This window comes from Mauremys mutica, chromosome 1 (assembly GCF_020497125.1).
Source record: "Mauremys mutica isolate MM-2020 ecotype Southern chromosome 1, ASM2049712v1, whole genome shotgun sequence".
NCBI lineage: Eukaryota > Metazoa > Chordata > Testudines > Geoemydidae > Mauremys > Mauremys mutica.
The window spans coordinates 266127166-266147204 of NC_059072.1; the positions used below are offsets into that span (position 1 = coordinate 266127166).

General features: G+C 41.7%; 1 protein-coding gene across 2 annotated transcripts in view; it reads left to right on the forward strand.

Moving 5' to 3' along the window:
• STK24 (serine/threonine kinase 24) overlaps positions 1-20039 on the forward strand; it is a 121627-nt gene that overhangs the window by 10592 nt on the left and 90996 nt on the right. For both annotated transcript variants that reach the window (XM_045009240.1, XM_045009230.1), the window contains exon 2: positions 12160-12390. In XM_045009240.1, coding sequence (XP_044865175.1) covers positions 12160-12390 — 231 coding nt within the window. The remainder of the gene's footprint in view (positions 1-12159; positions 12391-20039) is intronic.

Genomic DNA, 20039 nt, shown 5'->3' on the forward strand with positions numbered 1-20039 from the left:
CCCCACAGAGGCCTGGGGCACTCCCCCCCCCACCTGGGGGCTGCGTAGGGCCCCAGAATATCTAGGGACGACCCTGGTACCCGGCACCCTGCCCGCAGCCAGCCCCTGCTGCATCCCCTGCCCTGCTCGCAGCCAGTCCCACATCCCCTGCTGGGCCCACAGCCAATTCCACACCTCCTGTCTCCAGCCAATCCCTGCCGCACCCCCGTGCCCAAAGCCAGCCAGTCAGGTTATTCATTTATTTTCATTAAATATGTAGACTAAAAATGAAATTAATAAATTTTCAAGCCGAATGTGTATTAATTCTAATGAACAATGCCACATTATGCAGTATTCATTTTTGAAAGTTTATAATAAGCGATGCTCCGGGGGGAGCGGTGGGGTGGGGCGCAAGGTGGAAGTTTTGCCAAAGGTGCAAAATATCCTTGCACCGGCCCTGCTTAACCGTTAACCCCCACGCCAGCCGGAGTGGGCTCAGCCGCGCTGGCCAGATGGACCCTAGCCTCTTGAACAGTTAACCATTTAAATGACATATTGTTTAAACGCTTAACTTTTTAAATGGTATTTACATCCCTATTGTATATAAAATCAACAAAATGCTATTAAGAATGTGAGATTGTGGAATGTGATTGCTTTTGTTGTAAGATACATATTTTGTTTATCAAAGGTATTTCACTCAACTGCAGAATAAATTAGTCTCTTCCTCTTAAGTCTTGGCTACACTTACAAATTTGCAGCGCTGCAGCAGGGTGTGAAAACACACCCTCTCCAGCGCTGCAAAGCGCCAGTGTGGTCAAAGCCCCAGCGCTGTACGTTATTCCCCACAGGGAGGTGGAGTACGGACAGCGCTGGGAGAGCTTTCTCCCAGCGCTGGCGCTTTGACTACACTTAGCGCTTCAAAGCGCTGCCGCGGCAGCGCTTTGAAGTGTAAGTGTAGCCAAAGCCTTAGTGAACAAAAATAGATATGAGAGAGATTATAATAAAAATGATCCAGATCTCTGCTGGTATAACAGTTTGATGTTTTTGCAGCTCAGATGTTTAACATGAGCTTGTTGTATATGATTATATTAAAAATGAGGCTGTTATAGCAGGAAAACCATGTGGATGGTAGGAGGCAAATGTCTGGATTTCTTTGTTAAAAGTGACAGGTAGGACACAGAATACTGGAAGTGTAGTTTCATCCCTTCACATTTTGGGAGGGAAGTATTTCCTGACAAGTAGAGCAGTTTTTTTTCCTTCCACAGTAATGTTACAGTGAGGGTGCAACACCTCTGAAACAGTAGCTTTTCTTACTATTCAGCCTTCCAGTGAACTGGAATGTATAGAAAGAGTGACTAAATTCTGAAATGTAGATTAGTATAGGTGAATACAAAGCATTAGTAGATAATCTTTTTAAAAATAAAATGGGAGCAGGAGATTATTACAGCATCATTTTAAAATTCTTTAGGGCACCTATGTACTTTTCTTTCTCTTGCTGTCATGGGTCTAAAATATTCTGGTCTCTGCTCTGTAGCATACTGACGGGGTGTCAGTTTTTTGTTGTTTTTTTTTAAATCACACACTTGATGACTGAACAGGTTTTTCACTTCCAGTAGTTTGTTTAAAAAAAAAAAGCCACAAATATAATAGAAGGTGGAGAGAGAATGCATGATGTGTTATAAAAGTTATACCAGCTTAAATCTGAGATGACTGTATTACTCACAAATGGTGTGTAGGCAGGTCATTCAATAAGGCTTTAATACTATGCCACTGTATTTTGTATATGTCACATGTAAAATAGCTTTTCTGTAACAAATGTTTTAGAATTTTAAAACATTTTAATGGTACTGTTTTGTATCTTTTCTTTGAAAAACCCAGCTGGTGTATGGTTTGATGCTGAAACTCTGTAGTTCCCATTAACTTCAGTTGGATTTGTTGGTGCTTAAAATTTCTGAAAAACAGGCTATTCTCTATCTGTTCAGCTTACTTTATGTAGCTGTCTGTATTTAAAATGTTGTCACTTTAAGACATGACATTGTAGGAACTTCCAGGCCTGGAAGCAGGATCTGGGTCCCACTGTGTATCTGGGAATCTCCCCTGCAGGGTGATGCTAAATGTTGCCTATTCTGGGTCTCAGACCTGTGTAACTTCCTTGGAGGAAGAAAGGAGAGGAACTTGCATGCTAGGGAGAAGAAAACTTTTGTGACAAGCTTAAAGCTGTTTAAAACATTGGGCTAGGTCCACAAAATGATTTACGTGCCTAAGTCCAACTTTTAGGTGCTACTGACATCCTTTAAAACCCTCTGCTCAGGTGCTGCCTAAATCTAGACACCTAGGTTTCTGCTGTTAAAGTTCTGTAGGTGTCTAAAAATCTGCCAGAGAATATATCCTATCGTCCTCACTCTAGCCTTTCTAGTGCCTAATCCTCAATGGGATTCTCAAATTAGGCATAGCCCTGCCTACATTGCTTGCAATGCCTGATCTGGTAGGCATTCTCAGAGCATGCTTAAAAGGAGGCTGAGAAGTTGATGCTGGTACCCTACTTAAAACTTTTAGCCCAGTGATTGGAGCAATCACCTGGGATGTAGTAGATGTAAATTCAATTCCTTACTCTGCATGATAAGGAGAAGGGATTTCAATTTGGGTCTCCCCATTCCCAGAGAGTGCCCTATCCACTGGGCTATGAGGTATTCTGGGGTAGGTCTCTCTTAATCTCTCCTGTTGAAATGGTTCCATTGTGTATAAATAACTAAATATTGAGTGGGCCAGAGACTGAGAGATTACATCCCAGTCATTAGGGCCCTCATCTGGGAGGTGGGAGACCCAAGTTCCAGCCCCCTGTTCCAATGAATGTTTATTTATTTATATGCAGTAGAACAGCTTCAACAGAAGAGAATGAGACCTGTTCCAGAATACCTGATAGCCCAGTAGTCAGGGCACTCTTCTCTCAGTGGGGGGATCCTGTTCAAATCCCTTCTTTCCATCAGTCAGGTGGGATTTGAACCTGGGTGTGTCACCTCCTCAGTGAGTGCTCTAACAATTGGGCTAAAAGTTATAAGGGGAGGTGGTGCCTCCTTAACTTCCTGTGTTTTGTATGAGAAGGGGCTTAGGTGCCTAACTTCAGAAGAGAAGGTGTACAGCCTCAGTTCCTTTGAGAGGTGGGTCTTGGGCCACACCTTTTTCCTTGGCATTTCCTACCGGCTAGTTTAGGTGGCTCTCTATTCAGCATGCTGGCTTTTGTGGATCCCATTGTCAGGTACCTAACTTTCCCCATGCATTATTCTAAGAAACCTGGGCTCCTAACTTAGGGCTGTGGAATCCACTGGCTGGCAATGTGCCTAAGTGCCTGTGTGGGTCTAGCCTACTGGCATATTCTGGGGTGCAATCCAGACTAGCAAGGGGTTGTGTCACTGCCTGCCCTGCAATCATGGGTGCTGTAGAGGCGGAAGGTGCGCTGGTCGGTGCTGCAGTTTCAGCTGATAATTGAAAGGAAGGGAAGCTGCTGCTGGGGGTGGCACAGAGCAACTGTGGAGAATGCATTGGGACAAATTAGGTGCCTAGGGCACCTCTCCCTATTCCAGGTACTGAGGATGCGAGGAGGGTGCTGGGCCCCCTCAACTGCCCAGGCTCTCCTGGCTAGGCCTATTGTGTCACTCCTGGTATGAGCTCAGCTGCCCTTTCCCATATGTCCGGGGCAAGGGGGGAGGGGAGACGTGCCATTCTGAGGATTTTGAGGCCCGAATCGGTTAACCAGTATAATTTTAATAGTTTAAATGGGTACTCTGTAAAATGATATTTACATCCTTAGTACAAGTATAAGGTATTAAAGTCAGAAATGGTTACAAGGGAAATAAAGATAAAATGCTTTTTAGTAGCTAAAACTTAACAAGCTCGACTTGGTTCAAGGTAAAATTCCCAGCAACATTGGTACCCAATTCTCAGGTCAGGATCTCCCGCCTAAGTCAAAAGGCTGGTTCCTTTGTCTTAGGAAAGAGAGAGAGATAGCTTGAAGTGTTTTTGCCCCTCACTTTTATAGTCCAGTCACCCTTTGAAATGCATTTTCCTGAGGGTTACCTCTATATAAAGTTCATTCCCGCTGTAAGGATAGAGACATGGAGTCTTGTGATGAAAGAGGTTCCATGCTGTTCTTTGCTAAAATACAGATCGATCTGGCTCAAAATTAGCCGCATGTGACCTCCAGAAGAAGAAAGAGGAGCATCCATGTACCAGCAATGCAGATACAGGTGAGCAACCGTTTTCATATTCTCTCCACAAGTACTAATACGGAGAGTGGACTAGATCAGTGGTTCTCAAACTAGGGCCACTGCTTGTTCAGGGAAAGCCCCTGGTGGGCCGGGCCGGTTTGTTTACCTGCCGCGTCCGCAGGTTCGGCCGATCACAGCTCCCAGTCACCGCGGTTCGCTGCTCTAGGCCAATGAGAACTGCAGGAAGCAGCGTGGGCCGAGGGATGTACTGGTTGCCGCTTCCTGCCAGCCCCATTGGCCTGGAGTGGCGAACCGCGGCCCCTGGGAGCTGTGATCGGCTGAACCTGCGGACGCAGCAGGTAAACAAACCGGCCGGGCCTGCCAGGGGCTTTCCCTGAACAAGTGGCCCTAGTTTGAGAACCACTGGATTAGATGATACATCTGAGGGAAGGGAGAAGCAGAAGGAGACTCCACCGATTGGAAGGCATGAGATGCACTGTCCTAGTGATGCAGGTTCCACGACCACCACTCCGAAGAGAAGGAGGTGGGTTGGGAAAACCGAGAAGTCTGTTGCTTGCCAGGAGCTAGGATTCACGATGTGACGGAGAGACTGCCAAGACTCATCAAGCCCTCGGATCGCTACCCCTTCCTGCTTCTCCACGTGGGCACTAATGATATTGCCAAGAATGACCTTGAGCGGATCACTGCAGACTACGTGGCTCTGGGAAGAAAGATAAAGGAGTTTGAGGTGCAAGTAGTGTACTCATCCATCCTCCTTGTGGCAGGAAAAGGCCTGGGTAGAGACAGTCGAATCGTGGAAGTCAATGAATGGCTACGCAGGTGGTGTCAGAGAGAAGGCTTTGGATTCTTTGACCATGGGATGGTGTTCCAAGAAGGATTGCTAGGCAGAGATGGGCTCTACCTAATGAAGAGTGGGAAGAGCATCTTCGCAAGTAGGCTGGCTAACCTAGTGAGGAGGGCTTTAAACTAGGTTCACTGGGCAAAGGAGACCAAACTGAGGGAAGTGGGGAAGTGGGATACCAGGAGGAAGCATGCGCAGGAGAGCGCAAGAGGGGAGGACTCCTGCCTCATACTGAGAAAGCAGGATGATCAGCGAATTATCTTAAGTGCCTATACACAAATGCAAGAAGCCTGGGAAACAAGCAGGGAGAACTGGACGTCCTGGCACAGTCAAGGAATTATGATGTAATTGGACTAACAGAGACTTGGTGGGATAACTCACATGACCGGGGTACTGTCATGGATGGATATAAACTGTTCAGGAAGGACAGGCAGGGCAGAAAAGGTGGGGAAGTTGCATTGTATGTAAGAGAGCAGTATGACTGCTCAGAGCTCCGGTATGAAACTGCAGAAAAACCTGAGTGTCTCTGGATTAAGTTTAGAAGTGTGAGCAACAAGGGTGATGTCATGGTGGGAATCTGCTATAGACCACCAGACCGGCGGGCTGAGGTGGACGAGGCTTTTTTTCGGCAACTAACAAAATATACTAGAGCGCAGGCCCTGGTTCTCATTGGGGTCTTCAGTCACCCCAATATCTGCTGGGAGAGCAGTACAGCAGTGCACAGACAATCCAGGAAGTTTTTGAAAAGTGTAGGGGACAATTTCCTAGTGCAAGTGCTGGAGGAACCAACTTGTGAGCAGCAGATCAAGAAGAGCTCTGCCCCTAACAGGGAAGAATTACTAGGGGAAGCAAAAGTGGATTGGAACCTGAGAGGCAGTGACCATGAGATGGTCGAGTTCAGGATCCTGACACAAGGAAGAAAGGAGAACAGCAGAATACGGACCCTGGACTTCAGAAAAGCAGACTTTGACTCCCTCAGGGAACTGATGGGCAGGATCCCCTGTGAGAATAACATGAAGGGGAAAGGAGTCCAGGAGAGCTGGCTGTATTTTAAAGAATCCTTATTGAGGTTGCAGGAACAAACCATCCCGATGTGTAGAAAGAACATTAAATATGGCAGGCGACCAGCTTGGCTTAACAGTGAAATCCTTGCTGATCTTAAACACAAAAAAGAAGCTTACAAGAATTGGAAGATTGGACAGATGACCAGGGAGGAGTATAAAAATATTGCTCAGGCATGCAGGAGTGAAATCAGGAAGACAAAATTGGAGTTGCAGCTAGCAAGGGATGTTAAGATTAACAAGAAGGGTTTCTAGAGGTATGTCAGCAACAAGAAGAAAGTCAGGGAAAGTGTGGGCCCCTTACTGAACAGGGGAGGCAACCTAGTGACAGAGGATGTGGAAAAAGCTAATGTACTCAATGCTTTTTTCACCTCTGTCTTCACAAATAAGGTCAGCTCCTAGACTACTGCACTGAGTAGCACAGTATAGGGAGGAGGTGACCAGCCCTCTGTGGAGAAAGAAGTGGTTCAGGACTGTTTAGAAAAACTGGACGAGCACAAGTTCATGGGGCCGGATGCACTGCATCTGAGGGTGCTAAAGGAGTTGGCGGATGTGATTGAAGAGCCATTGGCCATTATCTTTGAAAACTCGTGGCGATCGGGGGAGGTCCTCACTGGAAAAAGGCTAATGTAGTGCCCATCTTTAAAAAAGGGAAGAAGGAGGATCCGGGGAACTACAGGCCAGTCAACCTCACCTCAGTCCCTGGAAAAATCATGGAGCAGGTCCTCAAGGAATCAATTTTGAAGCACTTAGAGGAGAGAAAAGTGATTAGGAACAGTCAGCATGGATTCACCAAGTCATGCCCGACTAACCTAATTGCTTTCTATGATGAGATAACTGGCTCTGTGTATGAGGGGAAAGCAGGGGACGTGTTATTCCTTGACTTTAGCAAAGCTTTTGATATGGTCTCCCACGTATTCTTGCCAGCAAGTTAAAGAGGTATGGGCAGGATGAATGGATTATAAGGTGGATAGAAAGCTGGCTAGATCATCAGGCTCAACGGGTAGTGATCAATGGCTCCATGTCTAGTTGGCAGCCGGTTTCAAGTGCGTGCCCCAAAGGTCAGTCCTGGGGCCGGTTTTGTTCAATATCTTTATTAATGATCTGGAGGATGGCGTGGACTGCACCCTCAGCAAGTTTGCAGATGACACTAAACTGGGAGGAATGGTAGATACTCTGGAGGGTAGGGATAGGATACAGAGGGACCTAGACAGATTAGAAGATTGGTCCAAAATAAATCTGATGAGGTTCAACGAGGACAAGTGCAGAGTCCTGGACTTAGGACAGAAGAATCCCATGCACTGCTGCAGACTAGGGACCGAATAGCTAGGCAGCAGTTCTGCAGAAAAGGACCTAGGGGTTACAGTGGACGAGAAGCTGGATATGAGTCAACAATGTGCCCTTGTTGCCAAGAAGGCTAACGGCATTATGGGCTGTATAAGTAGGAGCATTGCCTGCAGATTGAGGAACGTGATCATTCCCCTCTATTCGGTATTGATGAGGCCTCATCTGGAGTACTGTGTCCAGTTTTGGGCCCCACACTACAAGAAGGATGTCGAAAAGTTGGAAAGAGTCCAGCGGAGAGCAACAAAAATGATTAGGGGGCTGGAGCACATGACTTATGAGGAGAGGCTGAGGGAACTGGGATTGTTTAGTCTGCAGAAGAGAAGAATGAGGGGGGATTTGGTAGCTGCTTTCAACTACTTGAAAGGGGGTTCCAAAGAGGATGGATCTAGACTATTCTCAGTGGTAGCAGATGATAGAACAAGGAATAATGGTCTCAAGTTGTAGTGGGGTGGGAGGTGTTAGGTTGGATATTAGGAAAAACTTTTTCACTAGGAGGATGGTAAAGCACTGGAATGGGTTACCTAGGGAGGTGGTGGAATCTCCTTCCTTAGAGGTTTTTAAGGTCAGGCTTGACAAAACCCTGGCTGGGATGATTTAGTTGGGGATTGGTCCTGCTTTGAGCAATGGGTTGGACTAGATATAATTGTGTGTGCATGTGTATGTATGTATTCATCTATATCTATATAAATATCGACAGTGTCTGTAATAGGTATTGATATCCCACACTGTTCTCTGCTACGTTTTAGTTTAGTATTTTTTCTTTTGGCTGACTTCTTAAAGATCTGCTACAAAAATAGAATGCAAATTAAACAGGTATTTCAGTAGTAACATTGTCTCAGTTTTTGTTTAACTAGTTTGGATTGGCTTTCTTCATGAAAATCCAGTTGAACTGAGGCATGGTTTTTGAAAAAGAATCAGTATATTTCTTAATTGAATAGTAATTGTCTAAGTTTGTGTGGAAGACGGAAAATGGGGAGGACGGGGTGTGTGTATGTGTTAGGAGAACTGTAGTGAATAAAAATGATTTTCTTTTTTCTTTTTAGAATTTATAAATTTCTGTATTAAATAATTGGAGCTCAGTTTTACGCCTGGTGAAATAATATTTAACTCCTTCGCACTGGCTAAATGCATCTTCATTGAGCAAATATTTTGCTAATACAATCCTTAAAATGCAGCAGGCACTGCCATTATTAGGTGAACTATGTTCACCAGGACACATCCCAAGAGTGTAGTTACCCCAATTACGGTGAATTTACAGTACTGTGAGTGAAAGGTGCATCCCTTTTGTTGTAAAAACTTCGAACAATTAATCTGGAATTCGCAAGGTTAATGTTTTATTTTCCATGGAACATATTTAATGGAGTATTTAGCTGTCATCTTAAAATTAGTAGTTGTATGATACTCCCATTCACCTTGAAAATCTTATAAGATCATAAAATCATAGAAAATCAGGATTGGAAGGGACCTCAGGAGGTCATATAGTCCAACCCTGTGCTCAAAGCAGGACCAACCCCAGCTAAATCATCCCAGCCCACGGCTTTGTCAAGCCTGAGCTTAAAAACCTCTAAGGAAGGAAATTCCTTCCACCACCCCCCTAGGTAACCCATTCCAGTGCTAGTTGGCCAGTTTATTTTTTTTTATTTTTGAAGAGATGGCAGCCATAGATAATAGATCCAAATATTAAAATGTCATTTGTAGTTAACAATCTGCTTTTAAAAAATGATAGTAAGACTAGATGCAGCTGAGTGGAGTTGACCACAATTTCTTCTCTGCATCCTGCTTCTGTCTTAAATTTAAGTTTCCCACCTGCTGCAGGAAATAACTCCTTCCTGCATATAATTGAAAGCAAAACTGTTGCGGACTGTAGGAGGGAGAAAGATTTTTGTAAAGCAAAGTTTTGTGGCCTTTCTTTCCTGGAACTAATTGTTGCTCATGCTGTTGAAACTATTACTTCAAAGTAAAGAGAAACAATATATTGAATTTGAAGGCTTGAGGCTTTTTATGACAGATCTGCATGAACTGGTTTCATATTGTGTCTAAATGTGTGTCTGTGCTGCTGCCAAGAAAATATGTGTATATACACAGTTTTGTGAGGTTTGTAGTGAAGATCAAAGCTGCTTGTGGAGAGCTGAACTGAAATTCAAGTTAAGGTGAATAGATTGCAGATAGCTTTTGGTGTTTGGTGAACAATAAAATGATGGCTAGGAAAGCTTTGACAGTGCTACTAATGAGTGAAAGGCCTGTGTTTGTACAAAGACTAGAGGTACTCAAGAAAACATGCTTGCTGATTACATTTGACCAGAGTTTATACTTGAAGCCTTGGGTTATTAGTAGGACCCTACCAAATTCATGGTCCATTTTGATCAATTTCACAGTTATAGGATTTTTAAAATAGTAAATGTCATAATTTAGGTTATTTAAGTCTGAAATTTTACCATGTTGTAATTGTAGGGTTTCTGACCCAAAAAGGAGTTGTGGGAGGGTTGCAAGGTTATTGTGTGTGTGTGGGGGGGGCAGTTGCGGTACTGCTTCCCTTACTCCTGTGCATCTGCTGGTGGGAGCCCAGCTCTGAAGGCAGAGCCACTGCCAGCAGCAGTGCAGACGTAAGGATGGCATGGTATGGTATTGAGCTGGGCCCTCAGTCAGCAGCCACCACTCTCCAGCCTCCCAGCTCTGAAGGCAGCAGCGCAGAAGTAAAGGTGGCATAGTATTATACTTCTGAAATGTTGCTGGTGCGGCACCGCCTTCTGAGCTGGGTGCCTGTCCAACAGCCGCTGCTCTCTGGCCACCCAGCCTGAAGGCAGTGCAGTAGTAAAGGTGGTAATACTGCGCCCCCGCCCGATAACATTGTGACCCCCCTGGCAACTCCCTTTTGGGCCAGGACCCCCAATTTGGGAACTCTGGTCTCCCCTTTGAAGTCTGTATAGTATAGGGTAAAAGCACATAAAAGACCAGATTTCACGAGGGGGAGACCAGATTTCATGGTTTGTGATGCATTTTTCATGGCTGTGAATTTGGTAGGGCCCTAGTTATTAGGGAAAAAAATAGACCTGCTGATATGCTTTGAAATGCTTTCATTTTCACATGCATGACCAAATTGAAAGCATGGTGGATTGATTTAAATTAAAGCGATTTAAATTACCAATTTTAATAATGATTTAAGTCAGCAAGCAGGAAACCTTGATTTAAATAATCAAATTTTAATCATGTTTTGCATTTGTACTTTTTAGTTATTGTCCTAAGATTGATTCTCATTGGTTGATTACCATTAAAACGTGTTGCTTTGAAACTAAATATAGTTTTTATACTGAATTTGGTGTTGCTTCCCGTTAACTAGGAGGATGCACTATATCTTCCCCATTTATTTAAACAATTTATAAAGTTTAACTTGCATTTATTCAGATTTTTACTTTTTACTTTTTTATTATGTTTGAAAATGGTGAATGATGCATTTTCTTATTTAACTAGATTAATTGTCTACATTTGATTTGTATCAAATTGCATTTGGATGGAATTCAATTAATATGCACAAACAGATTTTCAATTTTTTTTAGTTGAATAATGTTACTTTAAATGTTCTGGATACATAATAAACAAAATGTAAGTTTATCAAAACATGTTTTGTATTTAAAACTAACTGATTTATTAAATAAAGGAAGCATTATCTATAGTGTATTGAACTGATTGATTTTTTTTTTCTGGTCAAATTGTCCTTCAAGATTTTAGAACTAGTAGGTCTCATCCTCTCACACCTAGTTTTTATTCATATATTGGAGGAGGAAAACAAGCTTTTCAGCTCCCAATTAGTTTCTTAATTTTGAATGAACTAGTCATTGAAATGAACTAGTTGGAGAAACTGTATGCATGAAGAAAATTCATGAAGAGGCTATCTCTTGTCAAAAACTTATTTAGCACTTAACAAACTTTTGATTCTCAGTGCTTAGCCAGTGACACTCACCAGTTCAGTGGTTTGACTTTCTTTAAAACTTGTCAGCAGACATATATTGTTTAATATTATTTGCTGTATTTAATGTAAAGTATTTTAATAGATTATAATAACTGTAGACCTTAACATAGGTTGTCAATTTCAAATTTTAAAAACTGTATTTAATTTAAAAAAATTCAATTTAAATAAAAAAAGTTTTAATTAAAAAAATGGATTTTTAGCCACCCTACCTGACAGCTTGGATGAGTAGATCGTATTAAAAAAGAGGGGCTAATACTTATTAGGCAGTATTGAACTTTTTTGTATAAACCCTCTTTTCTTCAAAAGGGATGGACTTGACTTTAAATTAAACTAGTATGCTGGTACAGAAAACTAACAAGGTTTTGGGTAACCATTTAAATTAGAATTTGGAGGAAGGCTGGCAAGTACTGAGTAGCACTTGGGTTGCATAAAGAAATCTGCTAAAAAATCAGTAATTCAAAGATACCTTTGTATCCAGTGAAGAATGGAACAGAAATTACATCTGAACTGGAGGAGGGTCAGGTTGAGAGCACAGCGGTAAAATGTGGAAAAATAGGAAAATAAAGGATGCAGAAAAGACAGATAAGTCCGGAGGTGGGAGAGTAGCATTATACATAAGATTCCATAGGATCTAATGAGTTGTGGAAAGTCACTAGTCCTTGTCTTTGGAAGTGTTTAACATTTTTGTTTGTAACACTGTAAGTATTGAATATCTTTTTCTTTTTGTAAATTTAACAGAATCTACAAGCAGATCCAGAAGAACTGTTTACAAAACTGGAGAAAATTGGCAAGGGCTCTTTTGGTGAGGTTTTTAAAGGAATTGACAATCAAACTCAGAAAGTGGTTGCTATAAAAATTATTGATCTAGAAGAAGCGGAAGATGAAATAGAGGACATCCAACAAGAAATCACAGTGCTGAGTCAGTGTGACAGTCCTTATGTAACCAAATATTATGGATCTTATTTAAAGGTAAGATGATGCTTGTTTTTGTGTGTTACAGTGAAAGATTTTGTTCAGCTGTCAAATTTTTATGGACAAGGACATCAGTAGAATAGCAGAATAGTTTTCAATAGAAGGGGAAATATTTTTCCCCTTTAATCCTAAAAACAGAGTGAACTGCTTATAGATTGTGAAGAGTTTGCTTCAAGACCCATGTTAAGAATAAAATAGTGTATGTGTCTGTCTTACCAAGGGCAGGAAGAAATGAAATTTGTGTAAGTACCAGACTTGTCACTGGGGACATTGAAGTCAAGCAGTAGTATATTTAGATCAGTCTAAACTTAGAATATTCCCATTCTTAGATTATTGTTCAATTTTAGAATGCATTGAAAATGTAATAAAATTGCATAAAACTATTAGAAACAACCCAGTACCTGCTTTTTATCAAGGTTAACAATTTTGTCAGGCCTTGATTTGTAGTAGTCTGTTTTTAAAAATTGAGCTTTTTTTAGACTTGATCCTGTTTTTGACCTGATGGCTCAAAAAATTAAGTTGTTTTAACCTCTGACTTATTTGCAGGAGGTATTTAGTTAGCAGACTAGCCTGAAATGAAGGCTGATATATTCTGTATGGGTTTTGGTTGGTGTTTCATCTGAAATTACAAGCTTTACTAATCACCTCTTGGCTTTCAATTCTTTTCTTTGAAATGATCCAAATCTTGACAGTAAATCAGTTGAGCCGAGTTTTAATAATGCCAAATACAAAAAGGTATTTCTTCTCCGCGGTAAGATTCATGTTTGAGGTTTCTCTTATGCTTTAACATAGAAGGTAACACAACTACGCTTGGTACTTTTTGGTACTGTTTTTCTCTGACTTTATCCCATCTGTGTTGCTCGGTTTTCTTTTTTTCACTTAAAGCTTTCATTTTTCTCTTGAAAAATGGCTGAGAAGCTTATCAAAGGGCAGAAAATATCCTAAATACAAAGTTTGGTCCACTTTTGCCATTCTTGGAATGTTCTACTTCCTTTCTGAGGCATGAATGCCCTTAAAAAAACCCCAAAACTACAACAACAACAAAATCCCTTGTTAACCAATCAGGATTTCTGGGATCTTCAGTTGCTTGCATACTGAGAATGGATTTGCCCCAAGGATCCAAAAGAATACATGACAATTCCCACTAGGACAGTCCACTGTGTGCTTCCTGTGGCCTGGGCCTTGTTGTCTAGGGCAACTTGAGAAAAAGCCCATCATTGCATGCTGCCATTTGGGTGAATATTAAAGTTTTGGACCTAATACCTTACCACTGCCCTGATGCAAACTTGGGTATAGAGTAAGTCTAAAAAGCTGCTGGAAGGTTGTGAAGGCATATAGCCAAGCAAAATAAATTGGGGTCTGCTTTTAGTCTTTCTCCACTCCCCTCTTGAAATCTCCTAAGTGTTGGTGGATATATGAAACAGGGACTCCAGAAAGGGCAAGATAAGAATTTCTCCTCTCAGAGATTATCTCACAGAATTCTGAACCCTTCTTCCCTCTTAAGGAGAAATCAATCTTTTCCTCATTCTTATTCACAAAGGAAATGTTCCAAATTCCCATAAAGTTCATTTCTCCCACAGGGCCGGTGGTGAATGTGCTTCTTATGGAGGACTGCAAGCATTAAACTGGTTTTATTTAACAGCTCTAAATACACATGTATTTAGATTGTCTTGACATGAATGTAGTTCCTCCCAATGAGGATGACAATAAGGTGACGCTCTCCTTGAGAACTCACAACTTCATGAAACAGTCAGAAAATACAAGTCTGAAATAATGCTGGTAGAAAAAAAGAGCTCTAACTACTTTTTCAGATGAAGGTGTTATGTCTTATATTGTAGTATACACCATCCCTACCTCAAAGAGTTTACAATCTAAAATGGATGAAAGGGATGCAACTTACAGACAAAATACAGGGGCATGATTGGGGTACATCGTGTGTGTGTATATATATGTATGTATATAGGGAGAGAGTGCAATGGGAATACATTTGTGTTAGCACTCATTGGTTGAAGTGGGGCAGAAGAATGGTGAGCAGGGGGAAGTGGCTGTAGGTATAAGAGAAGGAAAGTGGGTAAAAGGAGCTATGGCAGGACAGGCTTGGGATGAAGCTATGGCAGGACAAGCTATGGCAGGACAGGCTTGGGATGAAGGGGATGGGGGTGTCAAGAATCAATGGCAATACAACAAATTAGAGGGGGGGAAAATTAGTCTAGGTTTCAGAGTTAAATGAATTATGATCATGTCAGGAGGCTGTAAAGATGATATTGGCATCTGCTGCAATTCCCAGTGTAAATGAAAGAGGAGGCTTCTGGCCTTTGAACCCTGGATAGTTCTGATTGGGAATGCTGGAATTTTCTGACTTGACCCCTTAGCCTTTGGGTGCAGCTGGTTCTGACTGAGATGGGAGATCTGAATGTCTGGGGTTTCCTGAGTGCCCCTTTATCCATCAAGGTGCATTTCACTGCTTTACAGTCCATTTTCTTAGGCACCCTAATAGCATCAGTGGCCAGAAATTACTTCTTGTTCTTTGGCTCCTTTTGCATACATAATCTTGTATTAAGTGTTATACATTCCCTTATGACTTTCATATATATTTGGACTTCTGTAACAGATTTGATTTAGTACCATACAATGTTCTTGATTCGTGATTAAAAATAATTGTAGCACATATTAAAGGGATTAAAAACAGGCCGAGAGATCTCAGAGTAGTTGTAAATGGGGAATCAGTTAACAGGGTTTTTTCTAGTCGGGTCCCATAGGGATCTCCTTTTCGCCCAGTGCTGTTCAGTGCATTAATCTGAAAGAAAATGTAAAATAATTGATTATAAAGTTTGCAGATGACACAAGAATTAGTGGAGTGGTAAATAACACACACATTAGCCTGTGATGGTTGCTGGAACTGCTATCTTTGCTTTGGCAAGCCCTCTCAGTGTTTTTCTATTTTGCATGTTTGTATATAGTTTTAAGTCATTTTAGTGAAATTTTGTAATTTGAGTTAGCAGTTTTCAGTCTGGGCATCCCAACGTGGGGTCTTACCCATGTAGTCGTTCTTACAGGAAATACTCAAGTATCCATTACATCTGAAGTAGCACAGTTTAGCTATCTTCTCTGTCAAGGTTCACCTTGCAGCAATATTGGCTTTCCACCTCCGGGTGAATAACTGATCCGTGTTTTCACATGACATGTCCGTCTAATTTATGAAGGGGCTAGAGAGGTTATTACTCTCAAATAAGAAAGTTTGTTCCTCCCTGGGACCTAAACTTGGTGGTGGTAGAGCTCCTGGAACCTCCGTTTGAACTACTGACAACATGCTCCTTATTGTATCTCTCCTGGAAAGTACTTTTCTTAGTGGCCATCACTTGGGCCAGAAGGGTTTCGGAGCTCTGTGCCCTCACATCAGAGCCTCCAAACACAGTCTTCTTTAAAGACAAGGTACAGTTATATCCTCACCCGTTTCCGACTGAAAGTGGTCTCACAATTTCATAACAATCAGACAATCTGTCGTCTTCTCTTTTACCCAAAGCCACATGCAAATAGGGCGGAACAGCGCCATTACTCATTGGATGTTAGACGAGCCCTAGCATTCTACATAGAACAGACTAAACCATTCAGAAAGTCCACTTAACTGTTAGTAGCGGTAGCGGACAGGTTGAAGGGCCTCACAATCTATTTGCAGACAATTTTGTTCTGATTGCATTCATACTTGTTACAATTGAGTGGGGGATCCGCCTCCAGCTATCCTGACAGCTCATTCCACAAGGTCAGCATCCTCAGCAGCATTCATAGCACAGATCTGGTCATCGGTGCATATGTTCTCCTCCCATTACGCCATCCTCCGCGGTCCAGAGATGATGCCAAATTTTGTTGAGCTGTCCTGCAGTCCATATATCCGTGAACGCCGATCCCTCCACCTATTCAACTGCTTGGGAGTCACCAGAGTGGAATGCACATGTGCAATCACTCGAAGAAAAAATGGTTACTAACCTTCTGTAACTGTTTTTCAAGATATGTTGCCCATGTCCATTCTACCACCGCCCACTCCTGCCCTGTACATCAGAGTTTTCTAGAAAGGAGGATCTGAGGGGGGAGTGGTGCTGTGAGCATGTGGCACCAGAGGGGGTTCCAGCTGGTACCAATGGGTACCACGGAGGGAAATTTTTTTAACAACTGTGCTTGGCGTGCACACACCTAGAGTGGATTGGTCATGTGCAACGCATCTCAAAGAACAACAGTTATGGAAGCTTAGTAACCTTTTTTTCTACAGAATGATCTGGACTTACTTGAACAATATATTTTAGTATAGCCAAATGCAAGATCATAAATCTGGGAATGAAGAATATAGGTCACACTTATGGGGGACTGAATTTTGTAATGCATTGATGCTGAAAGGAATTTAGGCATCATGATGGATAAAAAACTGAATATGAGCTTATGAGGTGGTGCTGTAGCTAACTGTGTTAACCTGATTTTATAGGGCTGATTTATTATAGGCTTGCCAATAATCTGACCAGAAGATACTTAGGTTCTTGTCAGGCTACAGAATTAGGGAATGTAGACAGATCAGTACTTTGTCTGGACTCTCGGGGTGTGCGGCAAGGACATTCACACTGAGGACAGAACCAAAATTTTAATATTTTTATTACAATAAAACAAGAGAGTAATCAAAGCTACAAACCACAAAGCGACAAAGAAGTAGTATAGTTCTATAGTTCCTGGTGGTAACATCCCTTTTACAAGAGCCACTTAAACTAGCTTACTCACACCCTTCCTTGGGGACATGGTAGTGGGAGACAGAGGACCAGCCTCATCTCTGGCATGCGCAATAATTTCGATTGTCCAGGTTCCTCAATCCCAGGATGGTAGAGATCAGCTTCGAGGGTTGAGTAGCTAAGCTATATTGCATAAGAGGAACTCGTAGCTTAACCAGAAGAGAACTTTAAAGATAACTAAGAGAAGGAATCCTTCCACATGGTGGTTTGACCTCTTATAGGGTCTTGGCATTATCCTGAATATTCATGTCAGTGCCCAATTTTCCATGCCCAAATCTTATTTCCTCACCCAGATAAATCTTAGGGTACACTTATTCAATAGACTAACATATTCTTACATATTAATAACACGTTCATACATATTAATATCAAGTCTCATTCTCAAAATTGTTACCTTTGGCCTGAATCATTACTTCCATGTTCTTGCAGTATACCTTGTGGTTACCAGTACGTCCCAGAATTATGATAAGCACATTCAGTTCCCTCTTCAGTTCCCCAAAGTTAAAAGGGTAACCAGTAGGCCATTTATCTATGCCAAAGGTTACACACACATATGCTAACTTGCTCTAGCTAAACATACAGGATACAGACTGTAGGCTCCTTGCATTACAACCAAATATAATAAAATAATATCTACTGAAATATCAATCAAGCCAATAAAGAAAAGCAGGTTATATAATATAGCAAGTTGGCAGGCTAGCCCTATGGGCTACAGTGTGCTAACACAAGCTATGTATGTGGACGCAAGGGAATATTGAGTAGAAGTAGGAAGGTGGTGTTACTATTGTAGATAGAATTAGTGAGACCATTAGAGGAATACTGTGTCCAATACTGGTGTCCACACTTCCCAAAGGATGTTGGAAAAATTGTAAAGAGTTCAGAAAAGAACTACAAGAACAATTCTGAGGACTGGAAAACCTGGCTTACCATAGACTTAAGAAGCTCATTCTATTTAGTTTGTCCAAGAGAAGATTAGTAGGTGATAGGCACTTCTAAAAGGATCAATCTGGGAAGAAGATTTCTGGTAGTAGAGGGCTCTGAAATCTACCATACAAAGGTATAACAATATCTAATGGCTGGAAGCAGAAGCTAAATTTAGGCTAGAAATAAGGCATACATTTCGAGTCAGGGTAATTAACTATTGGAATTGGTTACCAAAGGATTGGGTCACTTGACGTTTTAAAATCAAGGTTGGATTACTTCTAAAATATGCTGTAGCTCAACCAGAAATATGGGCTTGGTGAAGGAATTACTGAAATTCTATGGTCCGTGTTATGTAGGAGAATGGATTGGGTGATCATAATGGTCCCCTATGGTCTTAAAATTCTGTGAATAATGTTAACTACGGAAATGTGATTTACTTGGAACTATCTAAAGGCCAACTTGAAGCTTCAGTTGATCTAGCATGCGGTGTCTGGCTGTATAAATAATACAAAAAGGCAAGCGCACATTATGCTGGTGTCCACCAGCTCCTTCACCCAGTGAAGAATCTGCTTTGCGGCCTTGGTACTTACCTTTAAGATGGATTGGTCCCTGGTTATCTGAGAGACCAGTTACCCTCCACTTTTTGCATCGTTAGTGGTCCTTGGGTTTCTTTGCTTGTGTGCAAGCTTGCCTACAGCCCTTTGCGGAACATCTTAATGGGAGAGGACATATCAGTCTGCATCCCTCTTAAATTTGGACATCAAATGGGTGGTTGGCTCCAGACGCTCCTTTCCCTCACTACCTCTTCTGAAAGATTTAAAGAGGTTTTTGTTTTCCCAAGGAAGTGGTCGTGAAATTATCCAGCCAGTAGTCAATCAAAGGGTTATAGGCAAAGTAAGCAGTCATGAGATAAGAGAGAAGGTCCTCTCATGGATCAGTAACTGGTTAAAAGCTAGGAAACAAAGGGTAGCAATAAATGGTCAGTTTTCACAATGGAAAGAGGTAAATATCAGAGTCCCACAAGGATCTGTAGTGGGACAAGTGCAGTTCAACATATTCATAAATGATCTAGAAAAGGGGTGAAACATCTGCTCAGTGTGCAATGGCAATCAAAAAAGCTGACAATTTTGGAACCATTAGGAAAGGGATAAATAATGTCATTATATAAATCCGTGGTACACTCGCACTTTGAATATTGCATGTAGTTCTAGTTGCCTTATCTCAAAAAAGATATATTTCAATTGGAAAAGATAGAGGAAACAAAAATGATTAGGGTTATGGAACAGCTTCCATGTGAGGAGAGATTAAAAAGACTGGAACCGATCAGGTTAGAGAAGAGGGGATTAAGGGAGGTTATGACAGAGGTCTATAAAATCATGAATGGTGTGGAGAAAGTGAATAGGAAAGTGTTATTTATCCCCCTCACAGAACACACAAACCAGGGCTCATCCAATGAAATTAATAGGTAGTAGGTTTAAAACAAACATAAGGAAATACATCTTCACACAAGGCCCAGTCAACCTATGGAACTTATTGCCAGGGGATGTTGTGAAGACCAAAAGTATAACTGGGATTTAAAAAGAATTAGATAAATTCATGGAGGATATTCCAACAATGGCTTGAAGATCAAGATGCTCTGGGTGTCTCTCAACTTCCTACTGCCAGAAGCTGGGACTGGACAACAGGGAATGGATCACTGAATAATGCCCTGTTCTGTTCATTCCCTTTGACGTGTTTGGCAGTGGCCAGTGTTGAATGATAAGATACTGGACTAGGTGGACCATTGGTCTGATGGAATATGACCTTATGTTGTTTAGAAAAAAGTATACTTTTTTTTAACTGCAAGGTAACTAACCTACATAAACTGTCCCACTGTAAAAACATAAAATCCGAAGTGGAGTCTTTGGGTGAAGTCAGAGGGTGGAAGGATCGGCGGGCAGCAATCGATCCAGC